Here is a 17,890-nt window from a genome sequence, read left to right on the forward strand (position 1 = left end):
CGTAATATTTCAAATCAATATATCGTTGAAAATATTTGTTTCCGTAAGAAAATAAAAAATACGTGTGAATGTTTTAAAAAATTCTACCAGATGGACATTAAAATAAAAACAAATACAATATTATACTTAGTCCAGTTGATTTTCTCAGTATAAATTGTTTGTGTTAAAAACTATTTTAACCAACCCTAAACCTTTTTTTAGGGGGGACAATCATCCAATGACTTAACCCACCTTGGGCGAGGCGAGAGGGAATGTCAGACTAACTGACTAAAACCACCCCGTTCCTACTCCGGCTTTTCGAGCCGGAGCCCCAGTGAACCCGATCGGTAGTCCGCAGCTCCGGATCAAGCATCAGCCTGGAGATAGATGAAGATACTCTGGTGGTCTGATGGTTCTTTGAGCTCGCCGTACGCACAGGTCTGGATCTGGTCGAGCGACGGCGAACGAGCAAATGTAGCTCGCCGCCGTCCGCAGACCAGCACTTACGGTGGCCGAAGATCGTCCCGCGATCCCAGACGCCCTGGGCGTCTCAGTGCAAATGGTTAAAATTGTTTTTAACCAAACCTAATCCTAGAGTCACGTTAAGCGAGGCCCTACACACTAACAATACACTAATACTCTACAAAGTAAAATAAAAATCTCTTACTCAAAATCGTAAAGCTGATCAAACTTGACACAAGATCAAAACTAGTAAGAATTAAGTATAAAACATATATATTTGATTTAAATATAAAATTTCCATGAATGTCACGTGTTACACGGGTGAAGTAAGCCTGTTGACGATTTGTAATCAACTTTTGGACTCGGCGGCCAGCTGTAACGGTCCGGTAAATGAGTAGCGTATTTAAACATGTACTGAAACCTTTTGATGTGTTTTTTAAAATCTCTTGGCATTGGGTATAGAGATCCGAGACCTATGAAATTGAATCATTTTAATCGGACGCCAATTAATGAACTCATCTACGGAGATATTGAAAAACAAACCATTTCATATTCCAGTAATACATTTCTTTCTCGACCTAAGTGTTGCAAAAGAAAAAAAAACGTTTTGAAAAAAATCGTTACTAAGCTACTACTGTACAGTCGACTCTCGATAATTCAAACCTTGGATAATCTGAACCTCTCTATAATTTAGTTATAACGAAGTCCCTAGAAAATATCTTTATCGTATATGTAAATTGTTGTGCACTCGGTAATTCAACCAAAAAGTCATTACTACGTAACAAAATGACTCGTTAATTCGAACTCATCGGCGTCTACTCTCGATAATTCAAAGTTGCAGAGAGAAAGGGACAGAAAGAACTTAGAGTTAGAAGAGGTAAGCACCTAAATTATAACACAAATTCAAATTTCGGACTACGGATAATTCGAACATTCAGTAATTTGAAATATTCTAGGAGTCCCTCGAATTTCAAATTAACGAGAGTCGACTGTATATAGGTACTATATTGTTTCATAAACATTTTAAATATAATGCAATAAGCGCGAAAACGTGCAGTTGGATTGAAATAAGTCGAAGTAAGACGTACCTTCATCGTAAGCCATTTTGGCAACTTCAATGGCGATGTTGACAGAAACTTCTTTGAGCTCAGCCAGTGACGGGTAAATGCGGCCAATAGCAAGATCCTCCTCGCTGACGTAATGAGCTAAAGTCTGCAAACAAATTAAAAACCAACTTTAATATCAAATACAATTTTAATGTTAAGGTCAAAACATACTTTTTTTAAAAAAAATTTAAAGTATACATCGGTAAACGTTCTAATGGATCACCTGATGTTAAGCAATTGCCGCCGTCCATGGACACCCGACACACCAGAGGCGTAAAAAGAGCGTTGCCGGCCTTTTGGGGGTTAGGAACTTAAGGGTTGTTGGGGAATCGGGGATTGGGAAGATTGGGAAGGGTAATTGGGCCTTCGGTAACCTCACTCAACGAAACACAACGAAGCGTTCAAGCTTATGTTGTAGTCTGCTACAGGTATAAAATAACGATAGTAGCGAACTATTATAGTTTCAATTTCTTTTAGATCCCAGAAAATAGGAAGAAATTAGGCCAACAACTTTTTAAAGTTTTTAAGATCTTTGTCCAGTACTGAACACGTGGATTCCAGTACCCTTAGTACGAGTTTGCTTTACGTTACGAAACGATGACGCATTTGGCGTTCTGATTGGCCGGCACGAATGAACCAACCAATCACGGCACCGTACGCGGTGTCGTTTAGATCTCGTTAAATGTAAAACTAAATTCGTAGTAAGCCCTCAGCTACAGAGCATCTAAAGATGTAGTGAAACCTACCCAGTATTTGTTACACAACAAATTACTTGTACATAGAATACGTACCCTGGCAGCAGTCAAGAACATGGTCTCAGGTATATGGTGGGTAGCGGTGGCGATAACTCCGAGGGCGATTCCGGGGAAAATGTATGAGTTGTTGCCTTGGCCGGTGTGATACTCCTTGCCGTTGTACTTCACAGGGGGGAAGGGGGAGCCGGACGCGAAGATGCAACGACCCTGCAAATAAAATATAATATTTTATTAGTTTAGACCAAAACCCAGGCAGTTATTTTGTCAAAAAAATTATTTGACCCAATTGACTAATCAGAAAAAAAAATTACTAAACAAATGACTACATACTGTGCATCTAAAATGTTGAAATTCATTATTTTAATTAGGTAACAATTTATTAAGATCCTAACATAAAGAGCCATATAAATGCCAAATCTAAATCACACTCATATCCTACGCACACACACATAAAATACAAATTTATTATACTCCACTATCTTTCTTTCGTCTGCAAGATGGTTATCGACTTTAATGAGATAGTAGTAATCACGCTACCATACCTACATACATAAAAAGCTTGTTTACACTAGTAATAATATTTTACATGAACATTACAATTTCTTGCGCAACACGATGTTTTGCGCTAACGGCTTTGCGCATGCAAACGCAATGCACCGTTGCGGGAGGAAATCTTTATCAGAATATTTTTTAGTCTAATGTGAAGCCCTAAAGAAATCACCCAATGTGTTATAATTGGGAGGTTAAGTCAGTATTATTCATACTTTTTTTAAATGTCACCCTTCAATAGAATGATTTTCACCCGTCGTCGGGATTATGTTAAAAGTAAACATGCTTAGGAGAATAAAATGTAGATAGCATATAAACATAACGTCACGCCTTTTAACCCCCGAAAGGGAAGGCAGACTCACCTCTGTATTATCGTAGGCGGCTTGAGCAGTACACTCGGCTTTACTTGTGGGGTTGGAGAGCGCGAAGATAACTGGTCGCTCCGTATTCTTAGCCATCTGTTGTAGAACGTTCGGGGTGAAAGCACCACCTACTGTCGAGCATCCTGGAAAAGAAAGTCAGATTTTAAACATAGAGTCACAACCTCGTATTTTCTAAACAATGTCTGGTTTGACCAATAAGTTATTACAAAGGTACTTATGAGTGACTAAGAGCAGAATTATTCTGAGCAAAAATTTTATCGGTGTAAGCTAATCACTAGTCACTAATCACAATTGAATTGGGCCTTTTTTATGGTATAAGCTGGTAAACGATCAGACGGATTACCTGATGGTAAGCAATCGCCGCCGCCTATGGACACCCGAAACACCAGAGGGGTTACAAGTGCATTGGCGGCTTTTTGGGAGTTAAGAATTGGTTGGGTTGGTGGAAAGGGGTTGTTGTTTCACGTCGGTTTTCTATGAGGCCGTGGGATCACTCCGGTCGAGCTTGTAACATGGCTCTCTTACACCAGATATTGAACAAAAGCCTAATTATTATGTGTTAGTTTTCCTACATCTTATTAGCTTACTGTAGTATGCGCAAACAATGTTATCTAAGCGCAATAAACCGCAACCAATAGTACATTGTAATCAACTCATTCATAAAATTTCATTATTCAATAAACATTGGTGGAAAGGGGTTGTTGTTTCACGTCGGTTTTCTATGAGGCCGTGGGATCACTCCGGTCGAGCTTGTACCATGGCTCTCTCACACCAGATATTGAACAAAAGCCTAATTATTATGTGTTAGTTTTCCTACATCTTATCTAAGCGCAATAAACCGCAACCAATAGTACATTGTAATCAACTCATTCATAAAATTTCATTATTCAATAAACATTGGTAATTATGGTGTTTGCAATATTTTCTGTTATATATATTTGTTTAAAATAAAAACATTGCGCCACATTAGGATTTTCTCTTGTGGGTGCGTTTACAAACATACAAGTTCACATACACATAACACCCAGACCAGGAACAACAATTTGTGGATCACACAAATAGTTGTTTCGTGCGGCAATTGAACCGCCTACACGTAGCGCGGAAGCCAACATAACAAATACATTTCAAATAGTGCAATAGATATTAAAATAGCTTACCAATAAGACAGCTCGGCTTGATTTTAGCAACACAAGCTTCGAAGTCCTTCTCTGGTTCGATGTTCTTTCCGAAAGCTTTCGCGTGTTCTGGTACTCCACCTTCTCGGCGGGTCGACAGTAGACCATCGACATCAAACATGTATACTCTTTCTTGTGCCTGTTGTTCGGTCAAACCTTCTGCGACCATCGCAGCTACTGTTAGACTGGCGATACCGTTGGCGGCCTGGTGAAGTATATTTTTTGGTTAGACTAAATATATATAATATCATAACAATATAATCATTACGTTGTATTACAACGTATCCCCATTAGGGGATCAATATTATTAAGCTGTAAAAGTTACACAAACATCAATATTACATACTACTCTGTGGTTTTGCACACAATACATCGTTATGAATCTCTTAGAAGCCTGTGCAATGTATTGTATTGTAAAATTTTATGTCATGAAGCAATTATTTTCATCATACTTAAGTAAATTTAGGGTCATAAAGGAATGATTTTCATTATTGCTTTACTTTTTCATCATCATCTGTGACAGTATTCCATAAACCTACTACAAATGAGCTTAGACACAGACTATCTTCTTCAAAAATACTTCAAAAACAAAATCAGTTTATACTTACAGAACCAGCTCCAAGGAAGAGATAGATGTTTTCACTGAGCTTCCTCTTGGTGACTCTGACGGCGGCCATGAGACCAGCGACGGCAACACTGGCGGTACCTTGAATATCATCGTTGAACGTGCAGTATTTGTTGCGGTACTTCTTCAGGAGACGGCCAGCGTTTATTAGAGCGAAGTCCTCGAACTGCGGTCAAAGAAAGACAGAAATTAAGTTAAAAAAATACCTTGTTAAGGTCATGTCTGCTATTCCCTATAAGATATTTAAGTCAAGACCACACATAAACCATATTATTTTGCTGTCACTCAGAAGTGATAGTTAAATGTTGAAAGATATCCAATGCAAAACATTTTTACGTTCGTACGCTCTAAGATACAAATATATTTTTTTTTTTATCGGTGAAGACATGTCCTATTACATTCATAAAAGAAGATATGAAGACTTAAAAATAAATTATCCTCGTAAAATAGACGCCATTCTAAACATTATACATATTGCCTACTGAAATATACAAAATCAAAAAACCCAACGTAACATTTGGTCATGGGGAAACATAAACACTCGAGTGGTACTCTGTAATCAATGATGCAGTCGTAACAAAATAAAACCTATTTATAAACATAATAAAAATACATCATTTTATAACACGCGTGTACACATAGCTCATAATTTTAAATTCAATCAGAGACGTAAGGAAAGATTCACATGCAATACATAATTACATAGATTTTGATGTAAACACTGGATAAAATTGCCACATACAGCGGAAATGATTCATTCTCCATCATTTCATATCACTAATATGAGCTGTGAAGTCGTTGTCATTGTGCATATGAATGCCCTTTTCTAGTCATAACGAACATCATGACATCTTTCAAAGATACTAAGTTTTTTACATAAAATAAGAATATTAGCCTCTGCTTAGCTCCATGGGAGACACGCGTGAGGTTATTTTATGTATGTAAGTAATAAGGATTATCAATTTACCACGTATTGAAAGCAACTATTATACACTTTTAAATGTTTTCGTTTACGTTGGATAGTATAAAATTATCCAATTAGACGCATGAAATCAATCACACTACACACTATTTTTAAATCCTTCCATATTTACATTTTAATTTAAAAAAGTCGGCGAAGCATTAGGGATAGGTTTGGTGCGGAAGGTTATATTTTCTTCTTTTTCAGGCGAACTATAATCTCTTTTTGCATCTCACTAGAGTTCACCATTGTACCTGCATTGACTAAACAAAGTAGCTACTTGCACATGTAAATTAAATAAATACACACTATGTACAACGGTAAGCACAACAATATAAATAGAATCATTTATGCAATAAGTGGCAATGAACAGTTTACAAGGAAATTCTCAAGACCAAGGTGAAATTCTATTGATAGTAACTATTCTCGAAGATAAGGTAAATACATTTCTATTTAGTACTTGGAGATTGTTTATACATGACTGACGCTTCGCTCGTATACGTTCCGACTGTATTCCTCTTTGGTAACGGAACAAAATATAATTATTAGATTTAGATTATTAGCTTAGTCGAAACCTACTGTCCGATTTGGAAGTAATTAGTGTCGAGAGTAGTCGTTTTGTAAGTCTCAAATGCAGTCTCACGTGAGCGATATACGAGTATTTTCTTAATCTACTCTTTTTTTCTTTTAACCTACGTTAGAATTTGAAACGATACATCTCCAATGTCCTCTAGGATAAGGGTGCTTTTGCACCAGAAATGTGCTATGCTACGTTGCTATGGATGCGTATGTTTTTCACCAATCATATTCATTGGCACACTTCGCTTAACGCTGGTGGAAATGGACTCAGCTAAAGTATGTTTTTTATATAAAAAGATGCGTGCTATAAATGACTTTCCTACTATTGAAATAGCGCATCTCCCTCGAACATCTATATAGCTTAGTAGCAGTGCAAACGGTGATTTAGATTCACAGTTTAGCTGTTACATCTTCGTAACATAGCTACATAGCACACCTCCTAAGCTACAAAGCACCCTAAAAGTACAAATAAAAATACTTAACTCTAGCACTTAGGTGGCAAACAATGTACGTTTAGTCACGCTTAGCCTTTTACGAGGTAATGTGAAGTGAACGCTATAAACTGTGCATTGTTATCGGAGCATTAATGGATAATGAACATGGATATTGGTTAGATAGATTAAATGAATCAGATAGGTGTAGTAAATTTGCGTGGGACATTAGTTGTGTGGTGAATGTTATTATCGCCATTTTGAAGAGCGTGCGCGATTACGGTGTTTGTACATGGGTAGGTACATCGTTTTTGTGTTTAATTTGGTGTAATATCAAACGCCATTACGTAAAGCACACAATTTTTCTTCATTTAAAAAAAAAACGTCGCCCCACACTAGGATTTTCTCCTGTGTCGTGGGTGCGTTTACAAACATACAAATTCACATACACACCCAAACCTGAAACAACAATTTGTGGTTCACACAAAGAGTCGTTCCGTGCGCAAATCGAACCCGCGACACGTTGCACGACAGCCAGTTGCCTAGCCACCGCGCCTACTGAGCAGTCATGTATGTCATCTGCATCATGTCTGTCATCTCCTTCACTTTCATCCTAAGTATTCTCCATTTCGTACATGACTTACATTGAATAATGATGTAAGTATACTCATACATAAATATCCACAAACCCTACGATGTTTCTACGAAAACTACATATACGTAATTACGTAGATATACCACGAATCATTTCTAAACAAAATTCCGCGAACCAAGTCGTAAATTATGATAGAAAATAGACTTGAAAAGTGACGATATCAACTGATTCATGATTCATCCATCAACATAAATTACAATATTTACATATCCAATATAGCATACCTTTTTATATCCTAAAGAGTGATGAATGTACAGTAATGAACGTATTAAATGAAACACCCTCTTTTCGCCAGTTAGGTGATGTTATGAGTCCTGTTTTAAGGGTGAGCTTAAATGTTATTATTTGCGTATATAATGTGTTCTAAAAGTATATGCCACGGCTTTAATGGGAGTTAGTAGTTTTAAGATTACAATAGTGAAGAAATTTCGTACCCCGGTTCAGTTAATTCAATTTGAGAACATAAAGAAGTTAAATAAACATTGACTCTACTCTGCATAAAGTGGTTCAAAAATACGCACGATGACAGATGAACTGAGACAATGAAAGAGATAGCTCTTTCATAAGAAATTAACTTTTTATGGTATGAAAAAGAAAATTACTCATAATCAATCATTTATAATTAAGTACTATTGTAATCTTCAAACACAACACTAAAGCATTAAAGCATTAAAGCTGTGGCAGATAATTTTAGGACACCTTATATAGTAGTTCCAATTTTTATGTATCATCTAACAATTGAAGTATTCAACATATATCCGTGAAGTACTAAAACAAAGCGTGACGGGAAATCCCTATCTGTAGTGTGAACTAGTGTAGTGAAACTGAATCACCTGATCTTATCAGTTACGTCATCGCCGCGGCTAGCATACGCATCGAGTGTTACTATGTTCCATGCAACAATTTATCACAGGGGAACGCTAATATACTAATACGTACTAGTACGTCGCAAAATTTGTTTGTCTAACACGTACCTACTTACCTACGTGCTTACGTATAGTATGTGATTTAAATGGGTGTGCGCGTACGTTTGTTTTGTCTTCACTCCGTAACGGCTTACAAAAATTCGATTGGAATTCGAATTTCTAAACTAAAGTTTATTATTAAACACGGAATCTTGTTCATAGCACTCGCCATTGTTTCTATACAACAACCATAACATTATATGTCAGGTGTTTAATAATAAACATTATATTATATTACACGAAAGTAATAACAAAATGGCGATAGAAAGAACTTTCATTTAATCTCTATCCTAGAAACTTGAAAATAAATATCGTCGTCATTGTCACGCCTTTTATCCCCGAAGAGATAGGCAGAGGTGCACATTACGGCACGTAATGCTGCTATACAATGTACCCATTTGGCCATTTGTGTTATGTTATAAGTACCATGTAATAAGGGGTGATCCCATTGCCATATATTGGGCACAATTCCACTTTTTGGTACTAGGTACTGAGAAATTTTCTAAAAACCGAAAAAACCCCAGTAATACTTTGCTCGACCCGGAAATCGAACCCAAGACGCCTTGTCCGGCAGTCGCACTTGCGACCGCTCGACCAACGAGGCAATCAATAACTAGAAATATGCGGAAGCGGTTTGCCGATAATCATAACTAACAGCCAATTTCAATAAACCATCCCAAATAGATTTGGCTAATAGGAACTAATTTAGATAAACTCAAAACCTAACTTCTACTAGGAGCCAAACGGGAAAAACTGAATACCTCTTCTAATAACCAAACGGGCAGTTAGAAACAGCTGACGAAAGTACGTGAAATAGCTTACGTACATAAGTAGTACATACTGTTGTCCAACTATTTATTTACAGCAAACATTGTCCGTGACATTGGAAGATCAGCGGATACCGACAGATGTGAAGCCATGCGTCAGTTTACTTATGACGTCATCGTGGCGTCACAATAGTGTTACTATATTTATAGTATTACCCCGTGATCTTATTATTCATTTACGATCATCTGCTAAATGGGATGTGTCGATTTAAGATGAATTCTATTAGAATGTGTGTGGTCAAAGTCAATTATTTTTATTTCAAATAGACCGGGATGGGATGGCTCTTTTAAACTGAACGTCAAAACAAATATTACAATATAAAGAAAAAAAAGGTCTGTCTGTTAATTATTATTACGACAGTATAAGTCTTCCTAAATACCTTAATCATTATTAAAATAGTGCACAAGTTCTATTGAAACGGTAAAAAGCGAAAGTACCTAATACCTATCGATAGTGGAAAACACAGCAGGTAATTAAAATACGAACGTTTGTAGGACGCAAATCGACCGTGACCTAGTTAACGCGGCATACATTTTATCCCGACATTTGAGTAACCGTGAACAAATTGAACCGTAAGATTAAAGGGGCTAAAAATAAATATCACGCGGTCACTTTATATTTCCTGAAAAGATAGCCAGAAGCCCAGAAGTGCACATATTAAATACACAACACCTAACTATTCACCGTCTATAAAGAACAAAGTAAAAGGAACCTTTACCAAAGTCTCAGGGTGCTTTTTCACCAGAAGTGTGCTATACAGCTATGCTACGAAGATGTAATAGCTAAGCTGTGAAACTATGTGCCGTTTCCACTGATATACTAAGCTATGTATCTCTGCGAGGAAGATGCACAGTTGCACAGTCCTAGTATGCGATGTATTGATAGTAGGCAAACCAGGCAACGCATCCACAGCAACGTAGTATAACACATCTCTGGTGGAAAAGAACAATTCCAAACTTAACTGGTTTACCCGACCCCAAGACCTTTGATGCCGACAAAAGGTCTTGGGTCAGACGGGCAAACACTCAAGCAACAAAGCGGTCTCAAATATTAAACGTCTTGTGATAAGATAAAGTCAATTTAATAACATATATCAATAATAACAAATTGTAAAATTGATACGATAGTGTAATCTATACATTGTAGGTATTGATAATTTTAAATCCGAATCAATGACTGTATACTTATCTCGTCAGATAAACATCTGTAACGTTTTACAAATTAACCGTCGCTATCAAATGTCGTTCTATTCTCCGATTTTATTTAAACCGATAAGATAATGTTATGTAAGAATTATGCAGTAAGGAAAGTTTTTTTAAGGAAAATGTACACAATATTATTTGCGACTAAAAATATAGTGGTTTTCTTACTTTTTTGTTATCAAATACGCTTTACAGTTAAAATACCCCAAGATACATTTTTACTGAATAATTTACACGCAATACAATTTCTTACGTTACATAAAAACATAATTACGTATGTATTTTTACGCTCCAAAAGGTTGGGTGACATATTTAGGTACACATAAAAAGTCAACACTTTTGTAACCAACAAAACTTTACGCAGGTGCTAGATTAACCACCTAAGGGCGAGATCACAAGACTGCGTTGTACCACACACACAACGTCACGCCTTTTATCCCCGAAGGGGTAGGCAGATATTCACAATACGGCACGTAATGCCACTGTACAATGTACTCCCACGCTTCACCATTTGTGTTTGTCGTTATGACTGTGTTGTACCGTTACACAAAATTATCAACATACCTTAATATACGTACTATTTTGGTTACGTTGTACTTATATTAATCTTGCGATGCCTACGCAGTGTTGTAGCCTAACCCTAACTTGCGAACTCAGCAAAACTTGTAAACTGAATACCTATACTTCATTTATTCATATTAACGAGTACTTTATTATTAAATGTCCATTAACCTTGAACTTATAAATACCATTGCAGCTATATCTTATCTTTAATATCCTTCTTACTTAATAATCGCACAATAAAAATCACGTGAGTAATCATTTAATTGTTTTATCTACATATTAATCAGACGCCAATTATATACATGTTGATATTTATAAGTATTTCTATAGGTATTTTAATTGTATCGAAATTATTAATCAATGTGTTGTATCAACGTCTCGATTTTATTACCTACTATTGTTTAATACAAATATGCTGGGTAATATGCAGTTTAATTACATTAAATAATGCGAGCAATTTCCATTCATTGTGTTCTGAAGAGGACATTGGTACGTACAGCCAAAGTCAGCATTTATTTCTGTAGACGCATTTTTGTAACGTTCAAACATAATTATTCTCACAACTACTTTGACCTTGATAGAATGTAGTTGTATGGGGGATCTCACATGGTATTTACTTATTTAAAGTGACCTAATCAAGCTCACCATTGATTCTGGTGTCTCTACGAGGTGGCCAAATGTAAAATAGGTCTCCTATGCTTTCACCATTCTCTCCGACATTTTGAGGAACCCTTCAATTATTTTGGTTTTTACTAATCTGTAAGTGACACCTAACAGTACAAACGAATTTACATTTTTACGAACGGAATTAATTTACCTAACAGTACAAAAGGATTATTTAGGTGCTACGTCACGCTTAAACTAACGTAACGTACACGTAACTTTTAGTTAAGTAATATATGGTTTAAGGGTTGTTGTAACGGGCTTTATTAAAGCCAGCCGCTCCATCCCTTTGGAGGGGGCTAGATTTATTGAAAAAAGAACGAGAAAGAAACAATTCTTACTCCTTTCGATAAGATATTCTGGAAAAATACTAACCGCTATGCTAGATATTTATAACAATAACGTGTGCAGTAACCGCCTACTTATCTATCTGTAGAACACGTGAATTAGTACAAATATTAAATTTATAACACACGTGCCCAAATCCGAGTGCGGCACACGACACTTTCTAAACTCAAGTACTTAGGTACATTAAATATTTGTAAGTATATTAATCTGATAAATCAGACAATTGTTATGTCTGTGATAACACGAAATTGACGTACAAAGTGAGGGTTGATTCAAGGTGACACGAGAGAAACGCATGTAAATTGCACTTACATATGTTGACATAGAAGCAAGAATGATTCTATGTCAACATATGCAAAAAAAAAGAAAAAAATCCAGACTAGAAAGTCCAGATTTTTGCATATCACTGATGGCGCAAAAATATAATAGTACGTCTAATATAAAGCAGTAAAACGTACTTTGAACGTGACAATGTTGTTTGACGAGATTACTCGATTAGTTTCAAAGCATGTCGGAACCTATAACTATGAGTAACACGTGTAATAACGTTCGCAGACGCTCACGAGTATACAATAGTGTGTCTCGTACGTAGCCAACCTAATGAAATATCAAAATAGGTGCGAACAGCTATAAGTTTAAAGAAAAAAAGTTAATAAAGAAATGAAACTGACCTGCAGTAAAGTATTTTGTCCGTATCTCTGAACGCAAGCTTCCATAAATTCGTCGATAAACTCATCGTACTCCTTGCCTCGTGCGCGCTTCTGTCTAAGACCAATGTACAACGGGTCCTCTAGGAGATCCTGAAAAATCAACCTTATTAACACTTGCATAAAGTTGCAGTTTTCTATAATAATTTTTACTAGTAAGTACCGTAGATTAATTCTGTTTTTGTATACTCGAGGAGTTTCACTTTACTATCGAACAAACTGTTATACTTTTTGCGATATTTCGTAATCAAAATCACAAGAACGTTTCAAAATCATTCTTGAGGACTATTGCAACATTCTTTACTTAGATTTGCATAGCAAATAAATGTATTGTACATAGTGTAAATAAAGTCTGCAGATGCAACGGAAACTACTAACATATTGTGCCTCTACACACAATATTAGCACAGATTACTATTGGACAAACACTACAAATATTATTATCACTATCAAATATTTGAACTGAAAAAAAAGACGCATTCATTCACACAAATCAAGACCTCAAAAATCACGAAGAAAACTAAATATAAAAACGTTACGGAAACTACTCGTGCCAAAAATAGACACCAGCTTTAACCTTGACATTCAAAAACTTGCAAATCTTACTACTATTATTATAAATGCGAAATTTTGTGAGTTTGTATGTATGTTTGTTACTCAATCGCGTCAAAACGGCTAAAGGGGTTGGGATGAAATTTGGAACAAGGGTAGATTATTTATTGTCTGGAATAACACACAGGCTACTTTTCACCCTACGAAAACGCGAACGAAACCTCTAGCAGAAGATAGTGTATGAATAGTAATAGCGATAGTGTATGAAAATAGTGTAGATGTATAAATAAACCGTACCTGATTGTCGGTTCCCACGTCCAAAGTGATGGGTAGGCACTGGTGGGGCTTAATACCAGCCAATGCAGTGTACAAGGAGAGTTTACCCACGGGAATACCCATGCCGTAAGCTCCAAGGTCACCAAGACCCAAAATCCTCTCACCGTCAGTGAACACTATAGCGCGAACATCAGGTTCAGGCCTAAAAAACAAAGCTCGATTTAGATTACGTAATGTTTGGCATTGAAACCGGCGAATCAACCGGTTTTGGCAAAAAATGAGACAATAAAACTAAACATCCATTTGAGACGTGACGCGATGACGTAGTGACATAAAGATTCACCATTTATAAATTAGAACTCTGACTCGGACTTTACTTTTGGCGGTAAATTGGAGCAAAGACTAGTAGACGAGAATTTAATAAAAACATTAAAATAAATAAGTGTATAAGTGAAGAAAGGCTCTACTAGCACGTGTGCGTGTAACAGTTGACTTTTCTCCATTAATTTACGTGTGTAGAACGTGATTTTAGTTAATTTAGTATGTCTCAGGATAGCTATTATAAAAAAATATAATATCTAAGCCTCCTAGCCATTACGGCCCAAAAATAAACCTTATTTTAGTCAAAACAAAAATCGGAATTAGATTCATTTTAAAAATAAAACCAAGTCTGATTAGAAATTAGGTATTTATAAGTAACAACTAGTAACAAGCACTTCAAGTTCAATGTCACTTAATGAACGAGCGATGAATCGCGGGTATTGGCATAGATTACTAACCATTATATTATTATCATAGTATTATTTATAAGATCATATTGATATCTACTTTTGCCAATATCCAAAGAGGTTCATTACTTTGTTTATTTGGCTTTGATAGGTAATAAACAAACATAATTGTTATGTAGAGAGATTGATGACTTTAGCTCTAAAAAGTCGTAAAACCCACCCTAACTAAATGTCAAAAATAGGTTCTACGTCATATCTACTTCTACTAGGTATAGTTTATTAGTCCTACTTACTATAAAATTGACCATCACGAAGGTCGTAAAGCCAGAGAAACATTCGTATTGGTATATTCTACGTTCATTCAGTGTTGTGTTTACATACTATACGAGTAAACGAGTAGAATAATGAAGAACACACATCTCGTTCGAGTGATCGCAAGCTGATCTAGTTAGTTAATGAAAAATGTGTAATTCCCGGGCAAAATACTAGAAAACATTTTTAAAATGAATTATTAATTAAAACAGTAAATAACAAGTAACATCACAGTCTGAAATACCGCCCAGAATTTAGCAATAAGCCCTATTACATAGAAATCTGCCGTAATCAATGAATAGGTATGTGCTAATGTGCCTTTACTCTTCTAGAAACAAAAGAGCCGTGATATCATGCTATGTTACTCATTCGAAGTATTTCCATTCGATTAAGAAATTGTTGCTTTATAGATGAACGATAAAGTATTAATAATATCGAACGCCATCGCCGTACAATAACATTGAGTGTGCTTTGTTTAAGCGTGTCATTACTTACAATAGCGTATTCTAACATTTTAATAATGCAAGCGATTTTGACCTTTTGTAGTTCAATTTTAAGAACACAAATAGAACAATCGATTGGTTAGTATTATGAATAATTAAATTATTTTGCTTTTAAGTACAGTTGAATTGAGTTAATGTTATTATTCATCGTACATAAATACAGTGAAATGCTGAAACCCTTGACTTTCAGATTGGCTAACTGAAAGCGACCTGTATCTAACGGCTCATGGTATAATTGAATAACACGCATTGAGAGACGTTCATTCATTAATGAAACATTAGCATCTTACTAATATTATAAATTCGAATGTTTGTGAGTTTATGTGTATGTTTGTTACTCAATCACGTCAAAATGGCTAAAGGGATTGGAATCCAATTTGGAACAGAGGTAGGTTATGGACTGATATAACACACAGGACACTTTATCACACGGGACCGAAGGCGAAACTGCTGGCAGAAGCGAGTTTACGATATTAGTATAGATCGTTCATTATAAAGTCAATAAAATTACATTAGAACATGTTCAGTGTCTATCAAGATTTTAATTAAAATGTCGAAACAGTTTCAGTGCGCGCTATCTATCGATTTTCCTCAGCCTTCGCCGGTCTAGGCCAATCTAAGTTGACCTTTCCTTAGCATGTCTCAGGGTAATGCTTTTAAGAACAAATTTATTTTTGAAGATAAGTAAGTATGCATAGTACTTTTAGTTTATTTACATTAACTTTATAAGAGTACCACTTTAGAATAATCGTAGCTCAATTTCATTTTAACTTTGACCGAAAATTATTTGTTTATCATTAACTTGCAACCCAAAATATTGTACATTGTACACTTAAATATACATTTAAAGTTTGTTCTCTTTCGATTATCTGTAAAGTTCTATAAAAAATCATGTAGAAATGAAAACTCACCAGTTTTTAAGAATGTTGAATATGTGTCCCTTGTCGTTGATTGTAATGAAAAGGCCCCTAGGTCTTCTGTAGATGAGACCGAATCTCTGACAGGCCAGGCCCACGGTGGGGGTGTACACAATCGGCAAATACTTCTCAATGTTCTCGGCCAGGAGCCTGAAGAACAACTTCTCATTTCTGTCCTGCAATAATTCAATAATATTATTAAAAACAATACTCGGTACTGTTTGTCTCCTCTACCTCGAAAACTCGCTGTCAAGCTCACTGGCTTGCATTATAAATGCTTATTCTAGTACAGTATCAAAATACCCAATGCTCTTCTCCAAGTCAAAGTCTTAAATGTCAACTGTTAAATATAAGTCAACGAACTCATTATGTCTCCTTCACTAGATATTGTGACAATGTCATATTAAACATGATCTCTTAAATATTATATTTTACTTAGATTTGGGCTATCATTCTTTCAATAAAAGAAAAAAACAATCACATTAAAAGGGAAAATGCATGGGAACGGAAAAATGCACTACGCAATCACATAAAACTGCTGGAACTAATGTCACTCATTAGCTAAATTATACACCAGAGCCATACAAACTTGATAGCTCAGCCCATTATAACTCTTTGTACATAATTGTACCAATCATCGACTAATCAGCTCAAATAACACTTACGTTAAATATTTAGGACCAAAACATGCTCAGTAAACATTAGTTACGTAGATTCCAAATATGCAATCTAACATGAAATCCTCATACAACCTGTTGCCAGAAAAATCACCACCAATTTGTTCCACCCAATTCTTCAAAATTCTAGGTTATTTACCAGCAAAAACACTGAAAACATACCTACCCATTTCGCTCGGTTAAAGTCAAGTGCAAATATTAAACAAAGCATTAAAATTTCACACCAATAACTGTTGTGAGGTTCATTTGAAACACCCCATACCAAAACCGGTCCCATTCCTACCCTTTTATAAATAGATTCATAGAATCAACGGTACCTTTATCATGTTTAGTCACCTGTAACTCGACGAGATAGAGGTATTTATTTAGGTTGTCCTCGTATCTGTCAATGGATATCCTGCAGATATCGAGCTGTTCCTCTTGAGTTTTGAACTTGGCTGCCAATAGACCGTGGATGCCAAGTGCCTGGCGTTCCTCCAGTGTGAAGGCGAGACCCTAGAAAAAAAATGTGTGTTACACCTTATTTGTCAATGCTTCACGGGTAGCAAACGTTCCTGTTGAGCAGTTTTCGGTTTCTGGATACTACAGTGAATACGTGGTGCTCTGCCAAACCTTATTTAAAAGGCCTATCAATGTATTTTATTTTTTATTTCCATACGATGCTTCGAATGAGATGCCATTAGGTAAATGGCAAACATTTTGTCTTCTCATTTTAAAGCTTCTGCTTCGGTTCGTGTTTGTGTTTACAGCATCGATCGTCGGTAGTACAACACTAAAATTTTGGTGCTAGCCAAACAGCTGAACCGACTATCAGAGAGCTTACTTACTAAGAGTCTGTTTTACGTTTAAAGAATTCGAAACGAGAGCACGTTCGCCGCTCTGATTGGTTGATTCATTCGCGCTGTCCAATCAGAGCGCCTAAAAGCAGACTCGTACAGTACAGCTTATTAAAATTATCAATTTCCAAACATAATAATACAAAATGCTA

At 36.0% G+C, this 17,890-nt stretch overlaps 1 protein-coding gene across 5 annotated transcripts in view; it reads right to left on the minus strand.

The window, feature by feature from the left end:
* LOC118281602 (NADP-dependent malic enzyme-like) overlaps positions 1-17,890 on the minus strand; it is a 30,576-nt gene that overhangs the window by 2,992 nt on the left and 9,694 nt on the right. For 2 of the 5 annotated variants that reach the window (XM_050706778.1, XM_050706777.1), the window contains exons 3-13: positions 17,239-17,397; positions 16,220-16,401; positions 13,787-13,967; positions 12,902-13,030; positions 5,018-5,200; positions 4,392-4,614; positions 3,214-3,356; positions 2,339-2,509; positions 1,530-1,653; positions 985-1,019; positions 597-914 (exon numbers count right to left, since the gene is read on the minus strand). In XM_050706778.1, the coding sequence (XP_050562735.1) occupies positions 612-914; positions 985-1,019; positions 1,530-1,653; positions 2,339-2,509; positions 3,214-3,356; positions 4,392-4,614; positions 5,018-5,200; positions 12,902-13,030; positions 13,787-13,967; positions 16,220-16,401; positions 17,239-17,397 (1,833 nt within the window). In that variant the 3' untranslated portion in view covers positions 597-611. Of the gene's footprint in view, positions 1-596; positions 915-984; positions 1,020-1,529; positions 1,654-2,338; positions 2,510-3,213; positions 3,357-4,391; positions 4,615-5,017; positions 5,201-12,901; positions 13,031-13,786; positions 13,968-16,219; positions 16,402-17,238; positions 17,398-17,890 lie in introns of those variants that run through there. The other 3 variants (XM_050706781.1, XM_050706780.1, XM_050706779.1) reach the window with 2 other exon arrangements.

This window comes from Spodoptera frugiperda, chromosome 30 (assembly GCF_023101765.2).
Source record: "Spodoptera frugiperda isolate SF20-4 chromosome 30, AGI-APGP_CSIRO_Sfru_2.0, whole genome shotgun sequence".
Classification (NCBI taxonomy): Eukaryota; Metazoa; Arthropoda; class Insecta; order Lepidoptera; family Noctuidae; genus Spodoptera; species Spodoptera frugiperda.